General features: G+C 40.8%; 1 protein-coding gene across 1 annotated transcript in view; it reads right to left on the bottom strand.

Moving 5' to 3' along the window:
• Window positions 1–18,548, bottom strand: part of LOC133457738 (gamma-aminobutyric acid receptor subunit gamma-3) — a 58,517-nt gene that overhangs the window by 3,471 nt on the left and 36,498 nt on the right. The window contains exons 5-7 of the mRNA XM_061737053.1: window positions 8,757–8,839; window positions 4,118–4,255; window positions 1,079–1,231 (exon numbers count right to left, since the gene is read on the bottom strand). Coding sequence (XP_061593037.1) covers window positions 1,079–1,231; window positions 4,118–4,255; window positions 8,757–8,839 — 374 coding nt within the window. The remainder of the gene's footprint in view (window positions 1–1,078; window positions 1,232–4,117; window positions 4,256–8,756; window positions 8,840–18,548) is intronic.

The following is an 18,548-nucleotide window of genomic DNA, read 5'->3' as shown; positions in this document are numbered from 1 at the left end:
GAGCTAGACTGAGTGTAGTAAGCTAATAAGAATGAAAATGTGGCAGATAGCCCAAGTTCAGTGAATTTAATATACCATTTGCATGCAAATGGGTCAAAATGTCAGAAGCATTTTGCAGTTGCATAGGACATCTGAACTAAAACTATTTAAGGACAAAATATGAGTCTGAGACATGAAATCAAATGTATACCAAACATGGAGCCAAATGCAAGGGCACAGAAGGCTTCGTAAAATACTGGGTCATGCAACAGCACAATGACCCCACCAACACCAGCAAGTCTAGGACAGAATACATGACAAAGAAAAGCTGCAACCTGATTTCTATGTTTTGGCAGGACCTTAAGAGCCATGGATCAGCAAACTAAGGACACATTTCAATAAAGAGTGAGCCACATCAAACACATCACATACAAAACTCCCTTCACGTTACTGCTGCTGGTTCAACAAGCTAAAGCCTTTGGAGTCTCCTCAGCTTTCCTTGCATTGCTCTTGTATTTTGACTTAGCTTTTGTTAAATAAATAATGTTTTATATGATTTTTTTGTCTGAGGATGTATTTACCTAATTGTAAAACCTGGTAAGGATCTTATGAGTTTTTTTTATCAGTTGCTGCTTTGTAAAACACCAGAACTACTTATAGTCATATAAGATGTTTGTGCTTCAGCTGAAAAGTTTAAAAACATAGCATTGCCCATCCCCTGACTGCAAGTCTGGGGAAATAGAACATCATTCATACAAGGAAAAAAATAATAATTAAAAAAATAAATAAAAATCAACAAACAGAAAAAAAGAAAAAAAAAATTAAAACAGATATAATGCAAAATCATTTACCTTTACAAACTCCACTGGACTGCACAACAACAGAGAGCGTGCAGAAAAAAGCAAAATAAAACACAAGAGGCACACTGAATGGCTCAAGTGACAAAGAAATGTCTGAACGCTGTTGATGAAAGGTGGATAAAGACAAAGCAAATTCAAGGCAAAACATGACTAAAATGTGCAAACAAAAACAATACTAAAGCAGCAACTTAAGGTGCTTAGAATATCAATATTTCTAATGATGCCAAAACGTACAGTACCTAAAGCGGTTCTGGCTGGCGTGGCATCCTTTTTGATCCAGAAGGACACCCAGGAGAGAACCACGGTAAGGATGCAGGGGATGTAAGTCTGGATGGTGAAGTAGCCCATTCTTCTGCTCAGGTCAAAGTAGACCGTCATCACTACATAGTCCCCTGCAGGTAAAAAAGGAGAAGAAAAGTACAATGAAAAACGTTCCAGAAACACATACCAGCTGTTACTTTATACGACAAATTGGGGCAAATCTTAAAAACTTTATTGTCAATGAACTTCTTTTAAAATAAATTCTCTCAATCTCATAAACCTTACTGCCAATTATTGAAAAAAAGAGTTAATTTCCCCAAAAGCCATTTTAACGACTCATGAAAATGGATCCACTTTTGATAGTTCTTTTTTTTACAAGCGCATTTTAGAATAACACCTTGTAATTTTCTCATCACTGTGGTTTTCATTGTGACAGCGGAGTCGGTCTGTATGAAAAGCTCTGTGTTTTCAGCAACATGCAGCGAACAGAGCGCATTTAAGCAGCATTTTTATTTCACACAAAGTTGTTGACAGCCGAAGCCACATTCACACGTTCCCACGCCGACACCACCTGAACAGCACACGACGCAGCGCTAAACACAAATCACCAGCCTCACAGTGTTTAAATCTTTTTTTTTTTTAGCAAGTGATTCATGGGAAAATGATGCATGCAAATGATCCAAATGATTGTTTAAATTTCTACCGTACTTAAAAAGGGTGAAACAACAAACCAGTGTTTGCTTTGGATTTAAAATATAATACTGCAGATGCATTTGTGGACTGCCGTTAATGTACTAATGGAAAATGTGTCAATAAATAGACTAAGACTTTGAACCAAGTTTGATATCTATAGTATAAGAACTCGTCCTTGAGATGAGAATGGAAATGGAAATGAGCCTGATGTTGTAGTAATAACCGTTATCTAAACGGTTTAGTGGGCCTCAGTGATTCAGTGCTGACAGATGGAGAAGAGTTTTATTTCAGGACCTTTTATTTGTTGTTTTTCAAGCTCTGTTAAAACAAGGAGATGACATAAATGATGTGAACACAGAAAGTAATGTGAAGAAAGGGTCCGTCCCTCGATCTCTGGTTGGACATTTCAAATCAGACGTGGAATCGACTAGACAGTCTCCACAGGAGCTTTACAAAAGACAACCATCTTTCAATGATAATTGAATGAATGCAGTAAAATCTCCATGAGTAATTTACCTGCTCTGTTATTTCTGGCTATCTTTATTGCACTTTAAATTTAATTTTACTTTTGAAAGCATTTTTTCTTTTAACATTGCAAATATTTTCACAATGCTGATTGGTTGGAGAACTATTAAATTACAAAGCTGGATATGGCTGTACAGCTATGATATGCAAGAAAAATGTGAAAAATCAACCAAGTGAATTAAGTGTATTGAAAAAAGTCCTTCCCCCTCTTCTTTAAAAAAAATAATTAATCCCATTGATTTACTGTGTTGACAAGAGTCACTGAAAATGTAGTGTTGATGACTGGTGACAGACCAGGAAGCCCCACACTTCGACCCACTAGAGGGGATATAAAATGACTAGTCAAATGAGGGAGAGGAACCTGCTCTGACTGAAGGCGTAGTGTACTCGTAAGGGAGTACTACCGAGGTAAAAGTTTAGCCTCAGATCGCAGACTGGTAAGAAGGCGGATCTCTGAGTGGCCAACTGTCCAGTTGGCTCGATCATTATGTCTGCACAACTCAAAGACTCGTCAAAGAAGCTCGTTGACGTGTCACTGCCATCCCCCAATAACACTGCAGTCAAATATGTCAGTGGAAGTACAGCCAGTGGTGATGGTGGTGGTGGTAGTGGTGAGGGGGTAACATTTCTATAAAACTTAACCTGTTTTACTATTACGTAGGTAACTACTCTTTCGTAGCAGACTATTTTTTAATCTTGCGGAGTTCAGGCGATGAGTTAGTTGACTTGTTTCTTCTTGTTTTTATTCTCATGCTGCATTCTTCTTTGTCTCCTTTCATGCTGCTGGTTGTTTGTGATCATCAAATGATGCCCATTAACGCCACCTCCTGGTCAGCTGTGTCCAACGGTTCTTGTGGCGCTACAGTGTAATGGAGACGCAGGCTGGAAGGGGCCGAGGAGACGGTCGGCCCTGTAGGTTCCTGTCTGCTGGGTTTACCCTGAACCCCCACTCATGGAAATGCATCTAATGACAATATTCACTCATGGCCATGACCTGTTTGCAATTATACTTTAAAGGAGCCGTCTGTAAGAAATGTCCAAAACTGGTACTGCAGTCACTTTCAAAATATTGTTGAGCGGCTTGTTCCCTCCCCCTCCTCCCCCCGACCAGAGGTTGCCAGGTTGGCTGCAGAATGCAGCAGGAACGTAGGCTGCCATGGCTGCGATAATTAGAACCGAGCTGGCAACCCGGATGCCGAAACAATACTGACTTGGTGATTGGGAGATAGGTGGAGGGTGGAGCTTCAGAAACAATACTGACTTTGTGATTGGGAGATAGGTGGAGGGTGGAGCTTCAGAAACAATACTGACTTGGTGATTGGGAGATAGGTGGAGGGTGGAGCTTCAGAAACAATACTGACTTGGTGATTGGGAGATAGGTGGAGGGTGGAGCTTCAGAAACAATACTGACTTGGTGATTGGGAGATAGGTGGAGGGTGGAGCTTCAGGCCAAAACAAAAAATGACAACATAAACATCAGTTGAGGGCTGCAACTCCTCTTTTTAAACTGGAATATCCTGGCTTGAGTGCTGTTGTCAGTGACATAAGTATTTGAAATGAACATGATTTTTAAATGTCTGTTGACATATCGGGGTCATTTTATGATTCGTTTTATTATTGCTCTTACATACAGCTCCTTTAATTACTTGTATGATCTCATGACTATCCCTAAATTGCTCAAATCCCCTTTCTTTGTGTCTTCTGGACTATATCGCAAGTCTGAAATGCAGGAATAAATATAAAATTGTCCTGGATATGTTCATACAGCTAGGGGTTGAAGATGATTTGCGTTTATTTACCTGCTATAGTCTTTATAATGTCCGTAGTGTTTCTCAGACCCATAAAATCAAACTGGTACAGACGCCAGGATTTCTGGTCAGTCGCCGCCACAGAGTTCTTCCTCCACTTGTAAATCATCTCATCTTGTGGGTATCCGTCTGCAATTACAGAGAGAATGTCTGTGTGTGACCCTGGGAGCTGCACGGCACATCCTAATGATGGATAACCTGTGCAGGGAGACCTGGGGCCACCCAGAGCAACATCCGTCTACTGCTGGAGGTTGGTTAATGAAAAGGCTGGAATGAAGGTAGAGAAAAAGGGAAAGAAGATTAAATGAAAGCTTTGGTTCAATAATGTAGTAAATCTATCTTGATGTTGGGCCTGACCTTCACAGATGCACACAGAGCCTTGGGGTGCTTTCACAAATCGATCATGTGAGGTTAATGACAGGTTAGTGATTCCATTTCTGCTCCGGTGTTGTTTTACCCAAATCTTTTCTTGTGTCTTTACCGGACTCAGTTGACAAAAACCTGAACCATGAGGAATAATGTTGCACAACTATGACACGCTTGTCAAATGAGTTCGGTTAATATTCATTCACTTTTGCTCCTAATGATGCCAATAAATATTAGGTATGGTAAAGCTGAAAATAGTTGGTAAGTACGAATACTGGTCGATTGTGTTCAACAACAAGCTCACTGATGATTTTGTTTTGTTGCGCGATTTAAATTGTATTTTTTTAAATTTCAATATATAATAAATACTTCAAGTATTAAAAAAGGATTTTCTGTGTATAAGTTGTCAGGTATCAAGAGGTTAAATAAGATCATCCATCTGACGTTCGCACAGAAGTTATTTGATGTTTCGTCTCACAGCTTGGAAGGCTTTCTAAGATCAACATTGCCTTAACATTACCATAAAAAAGCCAATCAGCAGACCTGTGAAGCAGATTGACTTACAAAAATGACTGAAATTCTTCTGTTCGGATTAGAGTATCTACAGCACTGCTGCTCCCACTGAATCATTTGGGTATTTTATCAGCTTCTTGTACAAAAGAAAAAAGTTAATTGTCCGTGTTAAAATGTGAGCTGGACAGGGGATTGACAGGGGCGGACTATAAAATTAATTAAGAGCTCCAGGAAATTGGAAATCTCTCAGTAGCAAAGTGGAAATGAAAAGGTCTGATCCAACATGTACACTCAGCCAGCAACCCTGCATGTGCTCCTGAGAGGCACCGTCTTCCATTCCAGAAGGGCCAATCCACATAAAACATAAGACAGCAAGCTGGGGAATTACTTAGACTAATATTTTTTAATATTTAACGGTAATTATATTAAAGAAAATTAAAAAAAAAAAAAGATCTCCAAAGGACCACAAAAACAGTTTATCTCTTGGTTACAGAACATTTCCAAATTTTTTCTTGTATTTGTTTCGGTTCTACTCATTGTCAGTCCTAGTGCCCACTTAAGAGATATATCCAGGTTTAACTTAGCACCATCAGTTCATCCTGGCTTCACCTGTTTCACAAAGACCAAACCAAGCTCAGGAGGTGCTACTTTGTCGAGCCAGGTGTAATCCAGGTAAATGCGCGTTCACAGATCTCTTCAAAAGACCATGAGATCGATCACAGATTGATTGATTCTACAACGGATAAATTGCGTCCGCCCTACTTCTCACCAAATGAGCAACATCTTTTGATGGAGGCTTATGAAGAAATAAAGCACATCCTACTAAAGAAAGGAAACCGCTGTTATAACGGAGCGACAAAGGGCCCGAATGCATTTTGCAGACTGGTAAGTATCTGGAAAAAACTAGAAGGGGGCATGGAAAATTGGGTCAGTGAAGATGGTTTATTCTTTAAAACAAAAAAGAGAGGGAACAATGCATGAAAAAGGTAGTTGGAGAAGGAGAACTTCTCAACTAGTGAAGGACGGAGTTCCAGATTGCAAATAGATCCACAGGTCAAGGAACCCACAAAAAATGGTTAAACAGGGGTTAGACAGGGCTTAAAGTCCAAAATAAAATCAAAAGTAAAAATAAAAAAATAAAAAATCTGTGAAGTTTGTCAGGCAGGAGTCAGGCACACGTAACAAGAACAATTTGGCAGAGTGGAAGACTTAATTCCTACTAGTGTGAATATACCCTCCGTTCCTTTTCAACAAAATGATCTGTGACCCTGTTGTACCAACTAGGCGTCTTTTCCAGGGATTTGACCAGTGTCCTCTCAATGGCCAGCAGAGCTTGGCTGCTTAAACGGCCTTGGCCCATTGTGTTGCGCGTGTAAGACTTAAGCCGTTTTAAACAGGAGAAGCTCCTCTCTACACCTGCAGATGTAGCTCCAATCGTTGCCACTAATGACAACAGTTTGTACAGCTGAGGCATTTAATTGTACTATCCAACTCCATGTCTTTCAGAAACAGCAAGAAATCACACAGCTTTCCCCTTTTGCCCTGCAAGTCTTGGTTTGAATATAAGACTTGCAGTTCAGACCTCAGTCTCAGTCTGGCTGCAGGAGCAGAGATCAAGTCCTTTTGAATTGCATGGGACATACCAGAAAACACAGCTGACTGGAATTGTGTGGCGAGGACAGAGTCATATTTAGCTAATGTGTCTGTAAACTCCCTGTAATTCCCCTTGTTGGATGATTCACTACTCTCATCACGTCCCCTGAATGACAGCTCCTGACGACCAAGCAGAGAAGTCACGTCACTAAGGCGGTTTAGGAAGGCCCTGTTTTGTTTGACTGTTTCATTATGTTTTGCCACTTGAGTGCGAGCACCTTCATTGATTGCATGCTCAAACCTGTGTCTTCCCAGGCAACTTAACCTTGCACATGTACTCACATGTTCATTACTCTTTTCATGCCTTTTGTAGGCCCTGTCAAAGTTAGTCAGATGACCAAAACCCACTTTTGACCAGACAACACATCCGTGAGATGGTTTCATCAAGAGGCATGGCCAACAGTACATGTTATTTGTCACAGCACTTTCAGTCAGCCAGCTTACTTTTTCATACCAGGACTGCTGAAAAGATCTGTTACTTTTCCCCACTCTTTGCACCAAATTAACCTTAGGTGTTGATCTGCCCTGCTGTTTAACTTTCAGTCTCTCCTCGTAAGGAAGACTTTCAAATGGGTTCGCCAAAATCTGGTCGACAATGAGAGGCTAGTGTGACCGGCTGTGAATGCTTTGCAAAGGTGGAGCGGCTCACAGCAGCACCCGTTGCTCGTTGGGGACAATAACTGTAGAGCAACAGAAGTCAGAGTCTCCAATAACACAAGTACAGTCTCCAAACACCAGAAACAAGTTGCTGAGTGTGTCGCTCATCATTTTAACAAAGACAAAAGTCACTACGAGGATTTCCAAACTGTCCAGATACACTCTGAATGACGGAATGAAGCTACAAAACTTCTCCGGCAGTGTTTATATCTCAAGGTCGCTGCTTCGCTCATTTCGCTGTCAATCAGAAAGGGATTCAGCCTCAGACAGATCATCCATCATATTGCAGAAGCGCAGCGTCCAGGCCAGCCGAGGCCACGCCCACTGCCCCATAGACCCCCAGAGAAGCTGAGCTTCCGATGGGCGGGACAAACCCGAGCATTTATCCAATGACGGTCTGTTTGGCTGCAGTGGAACAACCCACTCCAGCTTCATAGACGCTGAGCTTCTGCTGTTACTGTGAAGCTGCAGAAATGAATGAGAAGGAAGTCGCGTCTGTGACCTGTGATAAGAGGGTAATTCTGAACTAAAGGTGATCGCGTTCCAGCGCATATATAGTCAATGAAATGTAAACACAACAGTAAATATTTGACCACTTATTTTTTGACATTTTAGAGGAAGCTGAGCTTCCCTTGCAGTCTTATAGGAGTCGCCAATGGTGTGCTCCCCATTGAACGTGGACCAGAAGGAAATGTACTGTAGATATTTGAGAATAAAATGGTGTGTTTGCAGTTGTGTGAACTCACTTTGATTTGTGCTGATGTTAGCTGTCTGTCTGAGTACTGTACGGTCTTTCATACTGTAGTAATGTGTTTCAGAGGTTTTTGAATGTAATGCTTCACCCAAATTCACATTTGCTCTATCATGTAAAAACTACCAATCCTAAATATTGCAGGGTGGAGTGAAGCAATTCACTGAACCCCTAAAACCATCTGATTGTATAGGAGTTGCAGAGGCAGGGCTGAGAGCTGTGGCTCTGCCTTTGAGTTTTATTTTTAACATTTAATCAAAATTTCAGATTCTTGTGAAAAAGTGAAAAATGGGCTGAATGTGTTTCCTTTAAACAGAAACACACTAATGTCATCAAAAAATGGAGACAATGTCATGTAAACCATGAAAACTTTGGTCAGAAAATGCATTTAATAAATCATGGAATGACACATCCAGAGATAAGGCAGTCCAGCAAACAGTTTTGAAGCCCTAATAGGCTCCACCAGACGCATTCATCACATTACCTGCTGAAAAAATACAAGATAACTGAATGATTGAATGAATTTAGCAGTTGCGCTGTTACACAAACAATTAAAAAAAGTGTGACTTTAATCAATTTCTGTCCCACACTCAATAATATAATATATCCTGTGCTAAGAATGGTAAATCAATGTTTGAAAGGAGACGTTGCAGAAGCAGACTAGTGTGGCATTAAGAAATGGATACTCACAACTGGAGAAAATGAGCGGACATGAGTGTTGATCCATTGGAAAGTTGTGTAGCTTCAGCTGGCACTCTGCATTTATGGTCAGCCTGTGGGGGGAGGGGGTGGAAGGGAACAGCAACAGCAAACTCACTTAAAGAGCATATTGCAGGTTAGAATTTTTTCAAAAATTATACCTGACCTTATGTGAAAATGACTATGTGAGAAGTTAATGTAGGATTTAATATGTTTTACAAGACATAAGGGCACGTATTCAGAGGAAAAAGTGGCTGATTTTAGCCAAGCTCCTACAAACGCTTTTTTTTTTCGAACACCGCGTCATATGACGCAGCGGGAGGGAGACGTCTCCACGGCTCTGCCCAGTCTTACTGCACAGACCCCGTACACACGTAGTAGTATCTGCAAAACCCAAGATATTTTCCTGGACCTGTCATCCACATGAAAACGCAAATAAACGAAGATTAAAAAAAAACTCCGGGCAAAGTGAAGATTTTTGAAAACTCTGTTTATGTAGATGCGTGTAGACAGAGACAGAGAGCAGCTTTGCATTTTCGAACGTCACATTATGCTCCAAAACAACAACAAATCTGCTCTGAGTCTGACGTCTAACGTGCGACCCAGAACTACAGATGATCCACCATCTGTCCTCCAAGCTATTTATTAAATAAATGGTCTCTGCTCTGGACAGCCGTTTACTGCCGTTTACCTACCAACACAGAGCCTACGCCGTAGGGTACGCGGCGACGCGCAGCTGGGCTGCAGCTGGGCTGCATCGATTAACGCGGCAGCTCCGTGGTTGGACACGGGGGGACTCGAGGTCGTTACCCGAGAAGGAGGCTCCGCTCCCGGGGAAGCGGCGCAGCAGAGGCGGCCCGGAGGCCGGATGACCAGATGATCTACAGGTTAGAATGCTTATGAATGTGGTCGAAAACGCAGATCTTCGGTTATGTGTGGAAGGTTTTTTTTTTAACAACGATGTAATGTGGATACAAAATATTAAATTCGGTTTTAAAAATACCCGGCTATTTCGGATGCATTTAATCAGAAAAAAGAGAAGATAATAAGCCTGTTTTCTGTTTAGAAAGTACAAACGTAGACAGATTACAAGTACTCACCCATTTTTAAGGAGTTTCGGAGTTTCTTTCAGGAGCACGGGCGGGTGCTGCAGTGAATAAAGGCGGATTTATGGTTCCGCGTAAAATCGACGGCGTAGCCTACGGTGTAGGGTACGCGGCGCACGCAGCGTTCTGTGCGTCGCTGCGTAACCTACGCCGTAGGGTCTGCGTTGGTGTAACGCGGACCCATAAATCAGCCTTTTAAAAAGCGAGTTTCAGCTGTAAACCAAAAGAACGTGGGGGCCCTAACGGGTTCATAATTATAAGGCTGTGGCCTGTCATATTGGTGTGAATACACATTCACAACCTCTTCAGTGTCACAACTAACATTAAAATCCATTATTTTTCCTATTGTTGAATTCACCGCGCTCCCTCCGGCCACGTCACTTCCGGTTCAACTTTTTCAGATGTGGAAGTAAAATACTCTCACAAAAACAACCCCCTGAGGTCACTATAGTATATATTTATGCGTATTTCAATGAAAATTCAGTTCCTACATTATTTTCCTACACATTGATTCACAGGGGTCTCCAACCTGCAATATGCTCTTTAAGTAAGGTGAATGGAGTCATATGGGCATTCAAAGTATATCTTTAATGGAGCAGTGTGCACAATTTAGGGACATTTAGGGGTAGTGATATCACATGTTACAACTAACTAAATACACTTCACTTTTAAAGTAACCCAATGGAAATTGAAAACCTTAACATAATCTTTTCTAAAATTATTTTAGCAGTAGATCAACTCATTACAGGAGGAACTTCACTGAGCCTGTGTCTCCTGCTACTGTGTAAATCTCGGAAGCCTGCACACCACCTCCCAGCTGTCAATCAAAACGTACGATAGACCACAAACTGCAGTTTATTGGTGTGAACCTGACATTATAGGACATGGCCTGAAGTGCATCTCTTTATGAATGTAACTACATGTTACCTTGACACCAAGCACCCGCCACATTGACGCTCATGCGGAACTAAGATTTGTTGCAGTTCCACGACTGGCCACTAGAGGCTGCATTGTTAGATTTAACATCTATGAGAACTCTGAAAGAGGTGAATTATTTTGATGTACCACACCAGGATAATTGAAATCAAGCAATACATTTCAATTTAATATGATTGACAGTCAGCTAGCCGTTACCGCTTCCTCATTTGTACTCAGAAACCAATGGGTCACGTGACCAAATGCTATGATGTTGACCATAGACTGTATAAAACAATGGATAAAGCATCCGTTGCTATGCTGCGAATTTTGTGGTGTAATTACACAGCAACACAAACCATAAAACAGAAGTATAAACACAAGACAGTGTATGCAGAAGTATAAATCGGGCTTAAGCTTATTTTGTTTGGTGGAAGGTTCCTGAGATGATCCACCTTGGCTCCTGCTTCCTTAAAGGGGACCTATTATGGCATCTAATACCTATTTTAAACAGGCTTTGAATGTCTTAAAAACAAGCTTTTGATTGTTTTTGCTAAATACATTAGAAATTCAGCCTCTGAGCCATGTCTTTATCTTCCCAGTTTCTAACCTTCTTCTCTATGCGGGATTCTGAGTGGGCGGGGAGACTATGATAATGAGGCTTTGTGCTGATTGGCTGCCTGACACAATGACACGATGACGCGAATGACACGTTAGACCGCTACGAAAAAATGGCGGAAGCTCCGGCCGGTGGAGTTAGTTGTTGCCGTGGTTTTACGCATCGCTCCCGTCGTTACGTAACGATAGGAGCAGAATCTGAACGGCTCGTAGAAGTCACATCACACTGGATGGATCATCCGGGCGGCTGTACAGACTCTGCAGAATTTGGTTGCTTTCCTCCTTCTCTGAGTTGGCAGGCTGAGGGGAGACCCCTTTATATATATTAAAGCAAGAAAAAATGTGTTTTTCACAATAGGTCCCCTTTAAGTTGATGCACACCAGAGGAGTAGTGGAGCTGCTGGCAAATGTTTGCAATAGACAATCCCATTTAAAATGTTGTTTTGGTGGCAAAATCAGAGATGATTGCTCCTTTTAACCAAATATTGTTCAGCAAAAGCAGCCTGCTCTTAGCCAAGCTTAGTCCTGGGACCTTTCCAGACCAACCCACAGTCAGTCATGGTGGCCTGTCTTATTTATCTAATTATCTAATTAACAGCACCACATATGTTGTGTTTAAAATGTGAATGGTTATGTTCTGTTAGTCAAGTAGCAAAATTGATGACAGCCAACCATTGGCTATGCCATCCTCAAGACATAAGATCACACCCCTAATTTATTGCTACAAATAGTTTTACTTGATGTAAAAGAAAAAGCCCCCCCGTGCACAGTTGTCATGAATAAGCATCCATCCATGGAGACTAAAAGTTTAATTTGGCTGTAGTTATGTTTATTTCAGGGGCACCTTTTCTCCCTCCTGGGCTGGCTTCAACCTGGAAGTTGGAATGTTGGCACATGTTTGGAATTTGACAAAACAAACAGCTTCACTGTTGCAACAAAGATGGAGGTGGAGAAAATGCATATTCCACTTGCTGTCTTTTTAGTTGGAGGAATGCACAGGAAAATGAAGTAGAACCCTCAAATCGGATTGAAAATGGTGTGACACAAAGGTACAGTGCATTTCAGACAGAGGAAAGATCTTTCCTTTCAACAACATGTACAATGTATTAAATTGTTGTTCATGAATTGCTCTCTCTGCTATTTCTATAGAGTTAAAAAAAAAGTTAACCCGTAAAAAGATCAAAAGAAAAGAAGTTTGTTTTTCATAATACGGGCTGTAATTCATCAAAGCTTGGCCACTTTAACTGAAGCTCAGTGCAATGTACTACATTAAATAAAGTTAAAAAAGATTATCCCTCAAGTGATTAGCTGGCAGACAGAAAATCAAGCTACCCAGTGGAGTTTTGCTCATAAGCAGGCACAGATTGGCCATCTCGCATGCCAGGCATTTTCCCGGTGGCCCAATGCACTCTTTTGGTCGGCATGTTTATTCTAATATCTAATACCTGGAGCTAGAGTTGATAGGCTAACTGACTTGGACTCTTATCTGCACATGTTGCACTTTGGCAAACAACTACCAGCACTTCTATTCGTGTTTGTTGGACTAATTTTCCCGAGTGGGGACAATAAAGCAGGTATTCATTGAAAAATGAGGTAGGGAATAAACAGAAAGGAGAAATTGCACAAGAGGAATAAAAAAATTCCAAGCAGACGCTGCCAAATGTGCAAAAGTAGCTGACATGATCACCACAGCAGGACCTTCATCAGCCCAAGTGACTGATGATGATGATGGTGGCAGCAGCTCTGAATCTGAGGTACATGTAAGCTGCACTGCTTTCACAACCCTGAGTAAAGGAACACATTAAACCCAGTAATTTGAGCTGTACAAGGCAGTTTGTGACAAACAAATTGTTGTTGACCAGATAACACGCAAATAAACTACTGTTTGACAGTTTGCCTCATTTTATTAATGAACTCCCCTAATCTCACATTGAGAATGCTTTCTCTCATTTTTTCAAGGATTTGTTTAAAGTATAGCTGCACAATTTTGTATTACTTTGTCTGGAGACCAAATAACCATTTCTTATGGTTATACATTCTAATTTCCTTCTCTTTTAAACACAGAGCAACACGTTGGAGGATGAATTCTGCTTTAAGAGTCATTACTTTGGTGGATTGATCACACTAAGTGCATGGCATTAGTGGTAATAAAAAGAGTATATTAGTTGATGTACATATTTAACGACGCACAAAGACGGGCCAGTCTGGGTCAAAACGCCAGGGCTGGTGTTTGGTCCACCCCTGCCCGTAAGTAGAGCTTTTAAGCAATATTTCAACTGTTTCTAGTTTCCTGTTCAGGCTGAAGACCACCTCTTTCCTGGTGACAAAGACAATAAACCTTGTACAGAATATGGATGAATGGGGCCATGTCTTTTCAACATCTTTATGCAAACATTTAGTGGTGGCAAATCTGTTATCATGTGTCAAAGGCCCTTTAGAACTTTACAGTGAATGAAATGTATCTTTGGAAGGCTTCAGGGTTTACAGCATAACAAACAACTTTATAAAAGACTAACAAATGACTGTTATTTCCTGCTGCACTGCCTCTGGTGATGGCAGTAATGCATTAAAAAATATATATACTTTTTTTTCATAGAAAACTGTTTCCTGAAATTTTGTGTAATGGTTGAAGGAAAGCTCACCGTGATGTGTTGTAATTATGAAGCACAACTGATGTTGACCTTTTGTTATAAAACAGCTAAAGAAAAGCATGCATCATCTGCCATCTCATGGGAAAAGGGTCTGAAGGAAACACATCCAGCTTTGAGCTTCTGAGGTTTAGCAAAGACAACCTTAAATAAAGAATACGGTACTCCAAAGGTAGATCTGCATTTTTACATTATTTTTTTCAATGGAATTCTGGTCTGACCTTCCAACCTCACAAAAGCATGGACTTGGGACATTATCATTCGTGTGGGAAAGGCATGGATAAAACAAAATGTCAACTCTGTTTACTCCAATGAAGACAATGCACATTTAATACCAAATGACATTTAACTGTCTTCCACTCATTCAGTCCGCTGATATCACTCTTCAGTGTTTTCATGCTCCTTAACGGTCAACAGAGCTGCTTCAGTGAAAATTTGTTTTAAAAATTGTTCTAATTATTTAAAGGAGCTTGAGGCTCCTTTTAAGAAATGAGACTCTCTAGCGCCACCCTTCACCACGACGGCTGTTGGGGGTACTGCAGTCAACAGTCAAGCCGGCACGGGAGAACGGGGAGAACGCGCATGCAGCGTCATGTGACGTCACATCCGCAGCCCAGCGCGGGAAATTCGGGGCCGAATTGCAGCACATTTTGCAGCACACAGCCTGTTCAAGGCAAAGGAGACACTAGAGGGCTCATTCTTTTGGGTTTGGAATGCTTCATCTGACAAAAAAGCAAAGCAAAAAGGTTTGACAGTGCTTGACAAAAACCCAAATAACGAAAAGCAAACCAACAAAAAAAAGTGGTCGTACATTCAACCATAAGAGCAGCACCAAAAAACAAACACGTAAAAACATAAAATGGATAAATAAAAAATTCTTATTGTAACAAGTAGTATATATCATGGAGTCCTAAAATAGCTGCTGGAAGGCAGCTTGCCTGCTAGATTGATCTTTTAGTGGTCAACTAGCCAGGTTACATTTACAACTGCTGTTCACATGGTTTCATTAGTTTTGAGCTGCTCTGTTTGGGGACTGTTCTGTTCACATTTTTAATGAATAACACCAGCAATGAAGCAAAATATCTAACCCATCCATCCTTTTTCTATACACGTTTATCTTTTGCAGGGTCCCAGCTAATTTCAGGCAAGGTGTAGGGGTACAACCGCTACCCACATGTGAGGTGGTAGCCTACAAAAAAATGCAAAACTGACCTAGACAGGTCACATATATAGACTAACAACCATGCACACTTGCATTCACACCTCTGGGCAATTTAGCATTTAGCAACCTAGCATGCATGTTTTTCGACTGTGGGAGGAAGCCAGAGTACCTGGAAGGAACCCACCCAAGCACAGGGAGAACATGCAAACTCCACAAGAAAGACTCCCGCCGGGCCCAGGAAATGAACCAGGAACCTTCTTGATGTGAGGCAACAGTGCCAGCACAGAGATGGTTTGGAGAGTTGCTATGGATACCGGTTCTCAAGTGGAGCAATAATCAGCCACTTCCTCTGCATGGTCGAGAAGAGCAAGTGAAACATTGACTCACTGATCTTCCTCACCATGATATACATTAGTGATATCGGAATGTTATTCAGGCTGAATAAAATGCTCGAACAGTATTAAAGAGAGGGAAAAATGGCCACAATTCACGGGGTAAAACTCCCAGAAGGCATTATATCAGATGTTTAGGTTAAATACAAACACTTTAGGATATGCCCTGCGTGTAATCAGGTACCCTGCTGGTATAGTAGCCTGGACGCAGCAGAAGATGGAGACCACTGATGTCAAGATAAGAAAAAATCCTCATGATGCACGGAGGATTTCATCACAAGTCCAACACCATGAGACTACTTGAAGAGGAAGGAGGGAGGCTGGGGAGTAGTGAACATCAAAGTCACCATCCAGAATGAAACAACAAAGACCCAGAAATGCACCCAGAAGATGGCCCCTAATAATGAAATGGTAAGTGGATGTCTCAGGCAGCAGCAATCCAGCGAGTTAGAAGAAGAGATGGAGGAACCAATGCATGGCATACATACCAAGCAGACTGAAGAAGGGGCTGTCATTGGGAAGTCTCACTAGTGGCTAGAAACCTGCAATTCTAGGGTATAAAAAGGAGGCGCATCTGAATATTTTCTTTAATTAATGCTTCCCCTTCATCTTCTTGTCCCTGGAGTCATGTTGTAGCTGTCTCTTGGCCTCTTGGCTAGGATACTTTGTGAGGTAAATCAACCTTTGAACTTGTTTTGTCATTGTGAAACTGTCACATGCGTGGCTAACAGAAGCCACATCAGCAACTTCCTGATCTACTAGGTTTTGAACTGTCCTGTGACAGGTCACCACTGTAATGTCAGGACTCAATCAAACGTTATCACTTCCACCCATTGTCCACTACCCAATGTCTACTGTCTACTGTTTACTATGCATTGTCCTCATATGATCAATTCCTGTCAAAGTTTCTTAATAAAAGCATCTTTCTAGAGGGAGAATCTTGGGGAAGCTCAGGAGTTCTCAGTGAGGGCAGTTGCCCTGCACTCCTGTTGCTCTCCCCCCTCCTGCAGGAGTGCGCTAAAAACCCATCCCAAGATAGTCTTTGTGTCTTTCCTCATTATGAATTTATGTAATGCTGTGTTTAAACCTAACAACTTCTAAAAGAGATTTTAAATCTCAATGTGCTCTTCCTGGTTAAATAAAGGTTTGATTGATTGATCTGAAAAATGCCTGAAAAATTCCTGATTAATTTTATCAAGTGGAAAAATCAGAAATAATTCTTATAGAATTTCTATTCCCCGTGTTCATTCTGCCACTTTCACACAGTTCCCAGAAAAGTCTCATCATCCTCCTGAACTCTGGATAAAGTTCCCATTCCCAACAGTCAGGCCTACTATCTTCGATATTTTTAATTTCCCACTGCCCTGTGGTTCCTTGCCACACAGTTTTAAGCATGCAGTTGTGCACCTACTGCTACAGAAACTAAATTTGGACCCCACATCTTGAACAACCTATACACAAGCCTCTAAACTTTTCTTTCTATCTGAAGCTTTGGAGAATGCAATCTCTGCACAATTGATTTCATTTTTGAATGAAAACTATTTTGAGCAGCTTTTGCTCTGGTTTTAGAGCACACCAGAGCACAGAGACAGCCCTTGTTATGGTGACCAATGACCTTCTGCTAATTGAATGTTCGATTTGATACTCTAAGATTTTAGTGCCACCTTTGAACACGACATGCTCCTCCATCATTTGGAGTCCATGGTTGGTATTAAGAATTCTGCTCTTGGTTTATTATGCTATATTTCAATGTTTTTTTTAATCTAACAGTCCTTTCTCTGTCACTCTGAATAATTTCACCTCCTCACACGTGTACCACAGGACTAAGTCATTGAACCCCTTCCGTTCTCTATTTACGTTCTACCTCTTGGACAATTTATTCAGGACCATAATGTAAATGACAATTTTAATGCTGAATACACTCTACTGTACATTCGCATGAAAGCCACAGATTCAAGCTGCCGTGCAAATCTCATAGCGTGTCTCTCAAAATCAAGATCAAAATCACATAACACGTCGATACTAGGGGTGTAACGATACACTAATCTCACGATACGGTACAATACACGATATTGAGGTCACAATAACGATACAATATTATAGCAGTATTTTTTTAACAACCTTGAATGAGGAACATATGACTGGAAAAATGGTCTTTTATTTGAAAGATACAAAATACAAAACAATGCTGTGCATTTGCCTTATTGTTACAGTTTGTAATTATTTATAACTGTTTAAGTTTTAAAGAGAAAGCCAGGCCAACCATTTTCCACAAACTGAAATAAAAGTAAATGTCAAGTTTGCATTATGCATCTTCAGTTTCATACAATAAAAATATTTTGCCACAAACTGAATAGTTTCTCTCATGTATGATTTGACTTTTTTCTTTTCCAGAAATGTAACAACTAAAATTAAATAAATAAATTAAAGTAAATAAAAACATACAATTTTACATCATAAAAAAGATTGATTCATGCTCACCTTATAAGTGTAAGAGGAGATTTATTTTTGTTAAGAAGGTTATTTTGGTCATTCAGGGTTCATTATTTTATAAATATATTCTTTATATTCTGATGTAAATCAGGGACTATAATTACACTAGTCAGTTTATCTGTAGTGCTTAGTATGTTTTAGATTGGGCGGAGTGATACGCCACAGTACGGCACTAGGTGCTGTGTTGATGTTGTAAAATCCTACACTGTTGAACGGACATTAAAGTACACTGGAGCTCAGCAGAAGTTGTCCCCGTGTTTATCCTACTCATGACCCGAAAAAGGTTTAATTTAATAAGGTAAGGCTTAACTCTACACCAGCCTTACATAAGTAAAAGTTCAGAACCCTGCAAGAGTCCCGTGATCGGGACCGCAAAACGGTACTAGTTTCTTCTGAGCGTAGTAAGATTTTGGTCTGCAGGTCGAGGCGCGGTCGGCACACGTGGTCGG

The sequence above is a fragment of the Cololabis saira genome, chromosome 13 (assembly GCF_033807715.1).
Source record: "Cololabis saira isolate AMF1-May2022 chromosome 13, fColSai1.1, whole genome shotgun sequence".
NCBI classification, from domain to species: domain Eukaryota; kingdom Metazoa; phylum Chordata; class Actinopteri; order Beloniformes; family Belonidae; genus Cololabis; species Cololabis saira.
This window is presented reverse-complemented; position numbering and strand designations above follow the sequence as displayed.